Source organism: Candoia aspera, chromosome 7 (genome assembly GCF_035149785.1).
Source record: "Candoia aspera isolate rCanAsp1 chromosome 7, rCanAsp1.hap2, whole genome shotgun sequence".
NCBI classification, from domain to species: domain Eukaryota; kingdom Metazoa; phylum Chordata; class Lepidosauria; order Squamata; family Boidae; genus Candoia; species Candoia aspera.
Genome location: NC_086159.1, coordinates 78241877 through 78256688, shown reverse-complemented (window position 1 = coordinate 78256688; position 14812 = coordinate 78241877). Strand labels below are relative to the sequence as shown.

The following is a 14812-nucleotide window of genomic DNA, read 5'->3' as shown; positions in this document are numbered from 1 at the left end:
TGTGGTGGTTAAGGCACCAGGCTAGAGACTGGGAGACTGCGAGTTTTAGTCCCGCCTTAGACCCAAAGCCAGCTGGGTGACCTTGAGCCAGTCCCTCTTTCTCAGCCCTGGGATGGAGGCAATGGCAAACCACTTCTGAAATCTTGCCAAGAAAACTGCAAGGACAGGTCCTGGTAGTCATCAAGAGTCAACACTGACTTGAAGGCACCTCCCCCCCAAAAGCCACCCAGAAATGAGATTTACTTACAGGATATACATTATAACAGGCAAAACCTAGCACCTAGCCAGGTACATCCTACCAGAAGGAGACTCCAAAGTCTGGGGGAAAAGGCAAAAGTAAATGAATTCAGATTAGCAAACTCACATGTACAAACAGCCCATCATTCTTCTTCTACCTTGTGGTCAGTAAGTCACGAGGTTCTGAAGAGTCAGTGCCATTAGATTTACCTCTTGAGCACTCTTCTCTCTGGCTCATGCACTGATCCACAACTCCCAACATCTGTTCAAGAATTCTGTGTCAATCTCTGGGTGAAGGTCTAGTGGGGGCATGTTCCTGCATTCATTCAGTTCAGGGATTCATCATCTTCAGCATTTCAAATGTGTTTTTTGGTGTATGTTTTCTTTGTTCTGGATATTTTCCATTTGGGAGGGCCAAATACATCCTTGATGGTCCTCAAACAGGGCTTCAATTGCATTGTTGTGGCTGCCATCTTAACCTTTTGACCAGAAATCTTTGCACACAGATCTTGCAACTGTTTTATTACAAAAATACTATCTGCTGCTTCTTTCTTCTCTGTTGTGTGTGCCACAGCTTGGCAATTTCTGGGCAATGAATTTAAAATGAAGGCAACAAGTGTTTCTTGCTGTAATGAATGTTTTGCCTCTTATTTTGACAATCCATATACAACATATTTTATTTGATTTATGTGCAGATCCAGATCTCACCCACTCCACCAGATGCTTGTTGCATAGCTTTCTGAAAAGTCATATTTTGGAGGCTGTGTGTCATGTTCGCCGTTTCAATGTCTTTGATACATCGTAACGTTTCTCATGTCATTAGCTGGATGCGTGTTTCATCTTTCTCGGGAGGATGGGAGTATTTATCTTTTGGCTTTGCTCTGGAATGTATTTGCATTATCTACTGCGTTCAAGGTTACTTTCCCAGGCTAGCAGCTCTGACGACTGCTAGCACCTGTGACGGGCGGGGCTGTTACGAGGGAGGCGAGATACGTTTGCACCAAGGGTTTAAGTTTGTATTTGGCGCGCTTTTGCTCATTCTCAGCTTTCTCTGTATTTGCCTTAAGTTCCTTAATAAATCAGATTTCATATAGCAGCCTCTTATGAGTCTGAGTATTTGGGCTGGGGCAATCATTACACTGTGAATATTTTCTCACAAGTCTGAGAGGGTTTTTAGCTTGATCTAAATTATGTAAATCAGGAATATCCATAGGGAATGACCCAAAAGGTCAAGATGGGGCCCCAATGGTGCAATCAAAGATCTGCTGGTTTAAAAATGGGTGGAGCTTGGATCATCCTGTTGCCGCCATATTGTCTTCTTTGAACTCATCCTGTAAACACCCCTGCCTTAAATGCACAAGAATGGGGTGAGTCACCGCCACACAGATCATATGAGCTTCTCTATCATCTGCAGCATCCCAGGCTCTTTGACCTTGTCCTGCTTCTGTAGGTCTCTCCTAATCCAGGACAAAGGCAGTTCTTTGAGATTTCAAGAACATTTTCATCTTGAAAGATTAGAGGGAGAATTCTGCATATTACAACTTCTCCGAAACTGAAACTTTTCTAACTCTGTTTCTGAAAGTTGTCCGCTTTCTTTTTTAAGTTTTCTTTAAGCTGCTTGGGAAACTTACTCTTTCCTTTATGGAACCTCTTTGCAATCTAGAACCCATAACCCTGTTGGAGGTAGAGCATTCTTTGTGTGCTGTGAGTATTCTGAGAGTACAGCTAAATGTGTAACAAAGGCAGAAACAAGAGATCTGAGATTTGCAATCTCTTAGAGCAGGCAGAGAGATAGACAAATAGGAGATGCAAAGGAAATCCTTAACTATCTTTATCTCACTCCCCCTTTATGGTCAGTAAGTTATGAGGTGCTGAAGAGTCAGTGCCATTGGATTCACACTTCCAACATTCATCACCTTAAAGTTGGATAATTTCAATGATCCAACTTACATGGCTTGGCTTCCAGGAACCATGAGGACTGTCCTGCTTTGCTTCACCTCAGCAGGAGGGGATGCTTCACCCCAGAGGTGTTGGGGTACCCAGAGTCAGACCTTGGGGGCTATCCTGTCCTTATGGAATAATCTCCCTCCAGAGGTCCAAACTGTGCCTCTATTGTTGTCTTTCACGAAGTCTGTGAAAACTATTATTTAGGAGGTCATTTAGAGATGAATTCATTACTTTTGTTGTCTTATGGTGAGGGTGCTGAACATACCTATTTTATTTATTTTATTTTATTTTGTTACATTTTATGTAATTATTTAGGGGAGATTTTAATGGTGTTTAGTGCTTTGACTGCATTTTTGATAACTCTAAATTGTGGAGAGTTATATAGAAGTTGGCAATGTACACATACTGTAGCAAAACAATCAATAAAATAAAATGCATATTCCTGAATCAATGCCATGGTCCTCTCTCAAGAGTCTTCTTCAGACAAGGAAGAGGCATTCCTAGCATTCCTGCCCTACCACTCCTGCCCTGGGTCCAGCAATCTGCGACTTAGGCCAGGAGTCTCCCTGCAATCTACTTCTCAAGAATCTGAAGGTGGAAGGTTCAAAGATGGAGGGGTGCAGGAGTCCTCAGCTACATCAGGCAAAACTGCTTCTGAGTATCTACAGAAAGAGTCTGGTGTCATCTTTTCTAACTGACTTCATTAAAATATATAAGCATTCTTGAACTGCAGCTCACTACCAAATTCATGATGAAGTGAGATGCAGCTCGTAAAAACTTATGCTTTTTAATAAAAGTTGTGTGTTGGAAAAAATGCTACTAGAATCTTCCTGATTCTTTGCTACCACAAAGTAACCCAGAATGTCTGTTGATCCACTGATCAACACTGGGTGCTTGGGTTCAATCAGAGGCTTTTGATCCAACCCAAGCTGGGCAAGATCGGCACAACAAAGCTGCTGGGGCAATGTGGGCCTGTCTTGACTTATCAAACTCCTTACTGTACTGTAAAAACATCCTTGGCATTTGACATGGGCTCATGTCTAGAATTAATTTACCTTTTCATGTACTGTTGCTTTGTGGCTGACTCTTGGTGTTCTAAACTTGGACTGAATTTATGACTACAAGATTACCATGACAAATTTAGGCCAGTAATAACCCAGATGACAAGTGACTATTCTGAGGCCAAGAAACTGCGCCACTTTGGACATATACTGTAATTTATGCGTGAAGCTAAGAAAACAAGATTTTCATTGGACTAGTCCATTCTCATGGGTCCTGGTTTGGATACAGAATTTTGTCTTCAGGCTACCAGATAAACTGATAATGGTTACTTTCAAATATGCACCCTTTGGGATGATAGGGGAAAAAAGCTTTTTTGGTAATTTGGGTTCTTAGAAAGGTTTGTTTAAATAAAAAACAAATCACAGTTCACTCAATTTTCCATGAAGATCCATTTGAATCCTTGGAGAGGCGCCATTGTAAAAGTGAAGCGGAAGATGAATTCTTGCTACACGAATGCTCTCATTCATCACAGCTGGAGATGTGCACTAGGAAATGCCAGAATTCTGACTTTTTTTTCCCACCGAAAGGATCTGCTAGAATACTTTTCGAGGTAATTAAAAAGGCAAATGTTGAACAGAGCATGAGATAAGAATTCTCAGTTGTTAATACATTTTTATTTCTCCCTTTTTGTCCTCACCCAGGCAATCTTTTCACAATCTTCTACCAGTGCTCTGGAAAGCCATTTAAAAAACTTTGTCCCAGACTATCTGGGCCTGCTCTCTGGGCCAGACTCTTGCTTAAATGGACTCACGTCCTTTATCATCCTGTTTACTTGTATCTCTACTGATTCTTCAGTCTATCAGCTTTCAGATCATCCTGATGAAAACTGTTGGTTCTTGTGTTGCATTAAGTACGATGTGGCTGGACACAGGGAAATGCTGCTTGACATTGAAATATTATTGAATCCTTACAGAGCTTACTTAAGACAAAGAGAGAATTGTCTGGAGGAGTAACCGAACATGAAAGTGTAATCAATAATATTCAGTTGCTTTTCTTAGTGCCAATGAATTAAGCATCCTGGTGAAAGCACAGTCCCCCAGATGTTTCATTTATTTCCCAGTTGCCCTTCAGCGATGCCTCATTCTTTCCATAGCAACCAACAGCTTCCCTTCAGTGTTTCCTGTTAATTTCCCTTCAAGTGCAAAGGCAAAATACATTCCCTAACACATGAGGAAACAAAAGGGGTGGGTGGGGGGGTGGGATGATTTTGAGCATATGTAAATGTGCAGCCATGATATATGTTGACCCATTCACAGTATTAGGTAATTAGGTGAAAATCTACTGATATTTCATCTCAGAAATATTAGGAGCATATTACTATTCAATAAAATATAATGATGGCAATAATAATAATAATAATAATAATAATAATAATAATAATAATTTATTTTAATAAATTACTTTCCTGGGACCACATAGGGAGATAATATCGGAATCAGAATGTGGGAATTCTCCATTCATGGTTTGGTGACACAAGACCTCTGTTCTAAATATAATCAAGATAGAAGCTGAAAGCAAACACTTCTGGCTTAGGCTATGCAGAGTTAAAAGAAAAGTGACCGTATTATATTGGCAGTAATGCACTCCACACTTCCATTAAGTTTACAGGGAACATTTCTATGTAAACAGTCAAGACAGCCAACTTCAAATATTTTGAAGAAATGTTTATTTAACAACTGAATACATGCTAAAAGAAATAATTTACAGCAGCAGTTTCATAACATTTCCCCTGCCCTCCCTGGATTTTTTGCTCCCATCTGAGATGGAGCAACATAAATACAGAAGTGGAATTGTTTACGGGCCAGTAAGGAATGTGCTTTGTGGACTGGTACAAAACAACTGGAAAAACCTCTAAACTACTTTTCCGTCACTCCTGGCCCTCAGCTGAAAGGTAGACCTAATACTTCCCATTCTCCCTCTTTGCTTTATCAAACCTCTTTGCAGCTCTGCTGGTGTCTGCCTAGTTGCCTGAAGCTGAATTGATCACCTCACACCGTTAGTCATGATCCTTTCTGTCATAAAGCATTTTTATATAAAGGATTCAGTTTATTTCCAATAAAAAATTGACCTGATCTGCTTTTACGGCCTGAAAATGTTGCAAGGAATCTTGAATAAATCTTTGTTTGCTGGATCAAGTACATGATTTTACTTGATAACAAGCTTTGAAGAAAATGTGATTTTTCTACAGTTGATACTGGAACGCTGCAGCCCTGCAGATCTATGCCTATTTCTTTTCAGAACGCCTCACTGAACACTGAGGAACCTCCATTAGAGTTAACAATTTTTAGAATACAATTTAGAAGTCCATTAACGTTGTACTCAGATCTCCACCATGTTTGAGAGGACTGAATCCTTTGTGAGTTTCGAATTAAAGCTTGTTCCTTTTCAGGAAATCACTGACCATGGAAAGCCATGATCCTCATCAGTGCCAAAGAAAGCTATTCAGGGCTCTCTAAAAAGGAAAAGTTGTTTAAATATATACTCACGAGGGTTTGTGTTTGTAAATAAAGAGCACAATGAAATCAAAATGAAGTTTTTAAAAGCCTGCAATCAGAAACACACTTACCTGGGAGTAAGTCTTCTTGAACTCAATAGGAAGTGACACACATCAGTTTGCTGTAAATGACTTCAATGACATAGATCTTCAATCAGAACACATACCTCATGCTTTGTGTTGCAATTCGTAAACCTTAAGAATGTTCTCAGCCTGTGACTGGGATTGCCTCCAGAGGCTTTAAACTCTCCTCCATAAATCAAACAAGAATCTAGTGACTTTCATTAATTTAAAGGAGGAACGTAAATTATGCAAGAAATTATCTCCATATGGATGGGTTCCACATCTCCACAGGGGATTCTTGTTCTCTTTTATAATGTGAAAATAACATTAGTATTGTTCTTGAAGAGCATAGCATGTTTTGTTGTAGTTAACAGAACCAAAAGTTCCATAGCATGGTCTCTAGTGCTGCATTGTATCAATTGTACAGGACTTGCAGTAAAGGATAATGCTGTCCAGAAACCATTTCTGGGCATGGATTAATTTCTTGGATCAGCACTGATAAATGCAGGTAGGAGCTGCAAGAAGGCAGACCACTTCGCCTCAAAGACGAAGCTAGTCTTCCTCTGTGGGGTATAGTGCTCTGGGAAGTGAGACAAGAACTCTCTATTTAAACAGGTGATTAGAAAAGCCAGAATGCAGCTTTGTAAAATTCAGTAGAACATTATATTGAACTAATAAACTATGCCACTGCAGATGAGAACATCCCATACTGAACGGTTACTTTCTCTGAAACAATTTGCAAATGACTGGGCTGGCATGTGGTGCTTTCAGGCATTTTTTCCCCACTTCAATCATGCCAGTCTTCTTATTTTATATTGAACTGCAAAATCAAAAGTAATGAGAGAACAGTTAAATGGCTGTGGGTTTTTGGCCCCATGGATCCTGGAACTGGTAAGATTTCATCTTTGAACCTGGGTGGGACTGCACTACCTTGCTCCGATTCTGTATGTGATCAGGGGGCCCTCCTGGACTCATAGCTCCTGCTTGGGTGGCAGCTGTTGCTGGAGGGCCTTTGCACAACTCTATCTTGTGTGCCAGTTGCACCCATTCCTGAATTAAAGGGCCCTGCCCACAGTCACTCATGTGTTAGCCTCTTGAATTATTGCAACACACTATACAGGGGGCTGCCCTTCATGACCATTTGGAAGCTTCAGTTGGTCCAAAATGGGGTGGCATGGGTTGTAATGGACATTCTTTGTTATGCCCATGTAATACCTCTACTCTGGGACTTGTACTGGCTCCCATTAGGCTTCTGGGTGTGATTCAAGCTGCTGGTTATCACCTATAAAGCCCTAAATAGCACAGAACGGGGATACTTGCAGGACTGCCTGCTTCCACAGGTATCTGCCCTTCCCATACATTCTAAGAGGGATGGCACACGCCAAATCCCTTTGTGGAAACAATGCCATCTTATGGGTCCCCAGAGGGGTGCCTTCTCTGTGGCAGCCCCTACCCTTTGGAATGAGGTTTCCTCCAGACATATGGTTGGCCCCAAACCTGCAGTTTGTCTTTAGGAAGGCAGCTAAGATCTGGCTCTTCCCCTGGGCTTTGGGGTCAGGTTGAGTGGAGTCTTTAATTTAATTTAATTTAGTAAATTTAATTTAATTTAATAATTTAATTTTTTAATTTATAGGTCACCTGCTGTGGGTGGCTTACAATGAAAGTAAAAAAAAATACAAGACATAAAAAAGCCGACACAAATGGCCCCCAAAGCAACATATAATCAAAGAAAAACCATCAAGCAAGGGCTTAACCTTTGCTCTGAGCCCGAGAGAATAACCAATGCAGTGGGTGAGTTGCAGAAGCCTTCAGCTCTGTTAACAAGTTTATTGCTTTGTATGTTTTAATGTGTTACATTATTTTGTATTAATTATTTTTGAGTTTTCATATGCTACCCAGAGTCACAGAGTCTGAGTTGGGCGATTATGTAAATGCATGCATGCATGAATCAAGCAGTCAGTTTTGGAGGATATGAGTGCCAATGAGGATGGGACCACCTATCAAACTCTCAAGCCACCATGTTATTTTTTTTTTTATGCTGTGCTAATGCCTTTGCTGGAAAATCTAGGACATAATGGTAATACAGTGTTCAATTAAAATTAAAAATACAGAATGTATAATTCCTGGAAATTAGATTTTTACTCGAATGATAAAATCACTGTAAAAAATGGGAAGATAATTGATGTTCCCATTCATTTGGGTATGTCAGAATATTAATAGACCCTTAAGCAGAATGGTATTTTAAGTATTACGTATGTGAAGAGTTACAGCAGTGAGGTTTCAGCTTGGAAAGGAAGAATGCGTGTATATGTTTTTAAAAATTCCCAACAAAGTCCAGATGAATTAACATCAGTGGCAGAACTCTCTGCTATTTCAGTACAATGGAAGGATTCAGGAATCTCTAAAGCAGTGTTTCTCAACCTCAGCAAGTTTAATATGTATGGACTTCAACTCCCAGAATTCCTTACCCAGCCTGCTAGCTGGGGAATTCTAGGAGTTGAAGTCCACACATCCTGAACTTGCTGAGGTTGAGAAATTCTACTCTAAAGATTAATGTGGCCACACAAATAGCACTTTGACAGCTTGAAAAGGAAATGGAAAGAAGTTAGGAGTCTTTAAGAAAGTATAAGGAAATTGCAGAAATGTGCTAGCCAAAAATAAAAAATGAAAAATCAGAGAATAAGTTAAGACTAGCAAAGTGCTTTTAGGAAGACTACGGAAGATGTAACATCCCTTTTTGCCTAAGTTTAATGTCCGTATTACAGATTTGGATTAGATGGTTCATAAAGTTAAATTCCAATAGATTGTACCCATTTTCTGTAAACCTTTTCAGTAGAATTTAAATGGACTGAGCCAGTGTATGAGGATGTCTGGCCTAGTCAATTTGGAAGCACTGCATTTTGCTGTTCTTTCTTTTCAAATGACTTCAGAAGCACACAGTCAATAAGTGGCCACACTTTAACAACAGTAGACAAAGACAGTCCCAGAGCTGACTTGAGCAACAGGCATTGGCTCTGGGAGGCATGAATTAAATGAACTTTACTGATTCTGCAACACTCAGAACAAAGCCCCAGTAGTCTAGGATGGTGATGCTAATTAAAATGATTTGCTCTCTTCTTGCTTTATAGTAATCTAATTAATGTTGTGATTTTCTAAATTTCTTTTAGCTAACTAGTTGCCTTCTTATACTCTATATTTTTTATCTCTCTAGTTTCTGTAGCTTTTTCGACTTCACTTTTATGTTATTGCATTTACATAGTTGTTCATATTTGTTGTAGTTTTGTTTTTACTCTTTTCTTTTGTCTAGTCTTGCAGGAAAGATTGTCCCTATTGATCAGCTGCAAATTTTGTTATATACTTTTTTTGTAGTGTTTTGTTTGTAATAAAATGGCATACTTGGGGCAATGGGAGCTGTAGAATCCTTGGTGCTCTCTGAGCCTTGTTGTTTTCTTGCAGACGTTTCATTGCCAGACTAGGCAACATCTTCAGTGCGAGAATGGAGTGGGGTTTGCAGAAGACTAGCAGAGCGCATCCACGAACACCAACTAGCAGTCAGAAGACATGATGAGAACTCCTTAATCTCACAACACATGGACAGACTCAACCACACTTTCAACTGGGAAACTGTGAGCATCCTAGATCCAGCCAAATCCAAAAATGCTAGGGAATTCCTGGGTAAACAATATTTACATACCATTCAAAAGAGACAATAGAAAAGCCAAAAGACCAGAACACCTCCTTGCCAGCAATCAACACCCAGATATACAACGATTAACACCAGGATTAACACCAGATGAACAATACCTAGTCAAGGAACTATTAACTCAGTCAATCAACCAAGCAGCAAACAGCCTAATCAAAGCACTTCCAAGGAGAGAACAACACCCCCGCCAACACAAGCAGGGCAAGCTGCTGCATATTAACAGAGAGCAAGGCCCACTCCCTTTTCTCATGGAAGATGGTGCCTAGTCTGGCAATGAAATGTCTGCAAGAAAACAACAACAGAGCACAGTTCAATCCTGAGCTATAAATATTATCTTCAATGGGAGCTGTATAGCAGCACCTTTGAGTCTCTCCAACTTCCATGGTACACTGGTTTTATGTCAGTGCTTTGAGAAATAGTGGTATCATGACTGCAATAACTGATTATGGAAAGGATTCATGCAGGAAAAGCTTCTGCACCACCGTGATCACCCTGCTACCTCTTCATTTAGAACACTCTCATTTCCATCTTCAGATCTGAAAGGAGGTGGGCTTGCAGTGTGACATCCCTGCACATGTCACTTTTTCACCATTGCAGATGCCCTCCAGATATTTTCAGTGATAACCCTAAGCATCCCAATCATGCTACCTGGGTTTATGAGAATGATATTCAAAACATTTGAAAAGTGCCAAGATGCCTGCACCTGAATTAGAGTATGTATTTTACGACCAGTCCTTGCATTTACTACCTTCACAGATCTGTAAAGCAAAGGAAAGCTGAAGTAAGATCATAAGCACTGTGGCAGTTTCATGTGATGACTGCTTTGCTTAATGACTGAGTTGCTGGTCCCAATTTTGGTTGTGAAACAAAGACTATCCATATGTATTTATTAAATTTATATGGCTGCCCATCTCACTGCTGTGACTCTGAGAGGCTTGCAAAGTTATTTACAATCCAGATTTACTCAAATATATTATTAGGATAGGATTTGTCTTGCCCTTTGACATGTAACATTGGATTATATTTCCAGTGTTATGAAACATTTATATTTATAGCATTATGAATATATGGATTATGTATTGGCAACTGATGGAGGTAAGACTGTTTAATAACATTACATCTGGTGAGTCACATAGATCCTGACTCTCCCAATGTCCTTGTGCACAGTGGGAATGGATTCTTATGAAAGGATCTCTTTCCTTGGTTACAGAACAGTGTAATATGGGGAAGGAGAGCTTGACCTGAGCACAGCAAGATACAGGCAGGCAAGGAGGTGCTCCCTATACCTGACGCCCAAGTAGACATCTAAGGAAAAGAACTAAATTTAGATATTCATATTAGGACTGTGCTTCTTCAGGCGGGCAGGAGACTTAGCTAAGACTTACCTTCTCAGTTGTGTCTAGTTCTAAAGTAAGTTCACATGCATCATTATGTTACCTCATTTTCCATCAAAAAGTTATACAGGTTGACATACCTGCATCTTTGGCATTTTGTGTGCAAGGAGTGAAATGGATACCCATTGAGGGGACAGCAGTTTTCAGTGGATACACACATTGAGCATTTACAGACGTGCTCAGGTTGCAAGTTTGCACAGATCTGCTGATGTTCTCAGTCAAACAGGTGCATGAATTACAAGCTACTTTGTAGAGAGAAGAATAGCTAATTTCAGGGTTCAAACACTGAATTAAGGCATAATTCAGTTTCCTTAGTTTTGATTAGCCTGATGTGTGCACTCAGCCACTGTGGTTTATACAAAAAACCATCATTAAAACCATGACTTAGTGTGGTGGGTGAACTCAGACCATTTCATCCACACAATCAATATCTGCCTGCTTGAATATGCTACTGGGACCACACTTCTAAGCATGTTTAATCAAAAGGAAAGTCCAGTAAGTTCATTGCAGCTCCGCCAAAATAAATGTGCTTAGGTTAGGATTGCAGTATAGTTGTGTACGCACACACAAAAAATAATATTCACATTCAGATTTAATTGCTGTAACATAGAATGCCTGCTGAAGAATAAAAAATATGGTGCATTTTGTCTTTTTAAAAAAGCTTCATTACTAGAAGATACATTAAGTTGTGTAAAAGTTAGCTCTCCTGTTCAAAATCTGTTGGTAGAGGTCATTTATTATCATGGGAAGCTCAGGGCAAAATATTAGTACTTTTGAAATACTGAGTACATTTTAAATAATCCCAATAAATTGGCAAGCTCAAGCATTAATCCGGATGTTTTTTATATTCAAAATGTATGAAATTCTGGGAACACATATTTGAAGATCCAGAAACTGTCCAAGGAGAAAAAAGTATACTGGTTTCTTCTAGACTCAGCATAATTTGGGTTGATCTACTGAAATCAGTGGAACTTTTACTAGTCATGATGAGCTTACAGTTTAGAGAGAAGAAACCTCACATCTAGCAATGAAATAATGCATGAGGTTTATGTTTCTAATCTCCTATAGATCTACTTCACTATAAGTCAGTGCATTACATACCATATATCTGGGGAGATATGACTGCATGTGTTGCACATGCTTTACCCTTCTTAGGGTAGCTTGGACTGGGATCCTAGTTTTGCTAACTCAGTGGTTTCCAGATATTCAGTCTTCAGGGAAATCTCCCTTGAATCTGTGTTACATCACAAGACGTGGGACATGTCCCATGTGCAATTATTGTTTTAGACCAACTTTCAATGTATGAACTTGGATTTGTGTCATACCACAAATATGACACAATATTGCCTGCATAGTAATGTAGACAAGCAAGTCTGGTGTTCTACCAGTTGAGGAATATTATGCTTCTCTAGAACAGTCTGAAAATCACTGCTATATGATGTCAACAAATCAAGGATTTTTCATCCTAGTGTTCTGTTTTTGCCATCCATATAATAAGATCATGAGCAGAAGAAATATTTTAATGCTATTCACAGTCTTCCAAAATTAAAAAGAAAATATACAGCTTAAGTCATTTGAGTTTCCCTTCATTGCTTCAATCTGTTTCTCTTTGTATCAAAGCATAAGATAAGATGAAGGTGCTCATACTGAACATGGAAGAAACAAGGAAAGAGAAATATGTCCATGAGATAAAAATCCTTGCCAGAATAGGTCTGCTAAGAAGTTAGATAAAAGTTACTTATGATATAAATCACCTGCAGTTGAGTTGAGTTTGCTTATTGTTTGAATCAATTTCATAAACAAAGAATCAAAACTGAGCAACAGAAAACTTGAAGCTTTTTTCCTATTAAAAAAAACAATTAGAATATCAGAATATTATCAGACAAAAAGCCTATTCTATCTTTTTTTTTCCAAAAGAGCTAACTTTGACTGCATATTGGTGTGGTATATTTAAATAGTTGTTTAATAAAATACATCTTTAGGTCAAACGTTAGGGAAGCCATCAGTAGTAGGGTCAGAGTAATCCATTTGCTGTTGCCACAGCTTCAGATAATTAATGGTCGATGTCCATATGACTCTAATAAGTAATTGCATACAGTATTAATTTCATTCGTCCAGTACATATATAAACAAGAGAACTAGTAGGCAAAAAGGGTGTAAAAGTCTTGCATACAACCGAAGGTGAAGGTTCCATTCATCAGCTTCCCAAAATCCATGCAGTTTTTTTAGTCAAGTTCAAGAAAAGTCACAGAGCTCCTGAGAGCATTTTTTTCTCCTCCCCTTTTAATTCCTTTTCAAAATGGCAGCATAACAGATGACACTCCTCTACTTCAGTCTAAAGGGTAATGCCAAGTTCATCTCATTGCAGAACCATGAAACAATATGTTACTTTCAGAGTGAGCTTACGTTCCAGAAATGTCAGGGGTCAATGAGACAAGCCTAGTGGGGAACTTTTCAGCAAACTGGGTACATTTTCAACCAAGTGGAAATCATTTAAGCTTCCCAGCTCTTTGTAAACATCCACATAAATGCCATAGAAAATGTTCATCTATATTGCATCTCATTTCCAGTTATGCAAGTTTCTACTTGGAGAAATGGCTTTTGGAGGTAATTGTCGCTCAGACACTTCGTGGTGCCCTCTCAAACTCATGGGTCCTTCTATTCCTACCTTTCTTATTTTCTTGTAGATGCTTCCACTTGTTTGTGTTTACTTGGGCATTAGCAGGTCTTTGTCGGCGTTGTTTGCGGTCCCGTTTCCACACCTGCTCACAGAATTCATCCATTGTATTTAGGTTGGGATGATTGATGAGCTGCATGAAGTCTCTATACCACACTTTTTGGATGGGAGTCATGCTATTGGAAGCCTCTTTGATCTTGGAACTATCACCTTCTTCTTCTTTATGAAGAAGTTCTTCGAGGTGTTCCGTATCTATGATCTCCAAGGTCACCTTGAGGAGTGTTTGCATGAAGCCATGCTCCACAGCATAACAGAAATAAAGTCCTGAATCCTTCCGTTGCAAACTCCGTAGCAGAAGACCTTGCTCTGTCCGAATTAAACGATCATCTACTTTAATCTGTGATGGAAGAAAAAAGTTCCTGTTTAAACAGTGAACTCTAGTTCTGTTCTAATGAAAAGGGTATCAGGGAAACCAGAGTTTGAAACCTTGTTCAGCCATGATATCTTATTGAATAAGAACTTCCTATCCGCCTAGGCTATTTCACAGAGTATTTTGAAAAAAAGAAATAAAAACAGAATGGTGCTCTGATAGTCTGGAAAGTGATTGCATACTACAGTAGTGCGAGAAATGCTTTGCTTCTTTTATTCTACCTTTTATGGACATGTTTAAACACTCGGTAAAGAAACCAAGCTCATTAATAACACCACTGTGATGACTCTGCTCCTATGCATAGCATAGATATACAGGTTTCCATAAGTGATCAGGATTACTGAAATACCTCACATAATCTATTGGATGTTATAACATTCATCTTTCATATGAAAAGAAGCTTAAAACTTTTAAAACAATAAAAACATGCATGTCAAACAAACAAACAAATAATATAATAAATATATGTATGTTTCTCCTCTCCTCTATATTAAATTAGAGCTCAGGTTACATACAAGAAGGGACAGAAGCTGGTGTGCTCTGGCCTAAACTGAGGACCATCTTTGATGGCCTTTATGTATCTCTCTATATCATAGTCAGTAGCCAACACAAACATGCATATTAATCATCAGTTTGAGTGACTGTGGTACTTGTTAAGAAGCAACAGAAGAAAGCAAGGAGTCTGGGGTTTATTAGCAATCTCCTATTCCAGCATTTCCCAAACTGGACAAATTCTGGTCTGTAGACTTCAACTCCCAGAATTCCCCAGTGAGCACAGCTATTGCTGAGAATTCTTTCCCCCCCC

At 39.2% G+C, this 14812-nt stretch overlaps 1 protein-coding gene across 1 annotated transcript in view; it reads right to left on the bottom strand.

Annotated features, from left to right (window-relative positions):
* Positions 1–12589: 12589 nt before the first annotated feature.
* The window catches only part of SEMA3A (semaphorin 3A), a 203088-nt gene continuing 200865 nt past the window's right edge, over positions 12590–14812 (bottom strand). Inside the window, exon 18 of the mRNA XM_063309367.1 lies at positions 12590–13974. Coding sequence (XP_063165437.1) covers positions 13519–13974 — 456 coding nt within the window. The 3' untranslated portion in view covers positions 12590–13518. The remainder of the gene's footprint in view (positions 13975–14812) is intronic.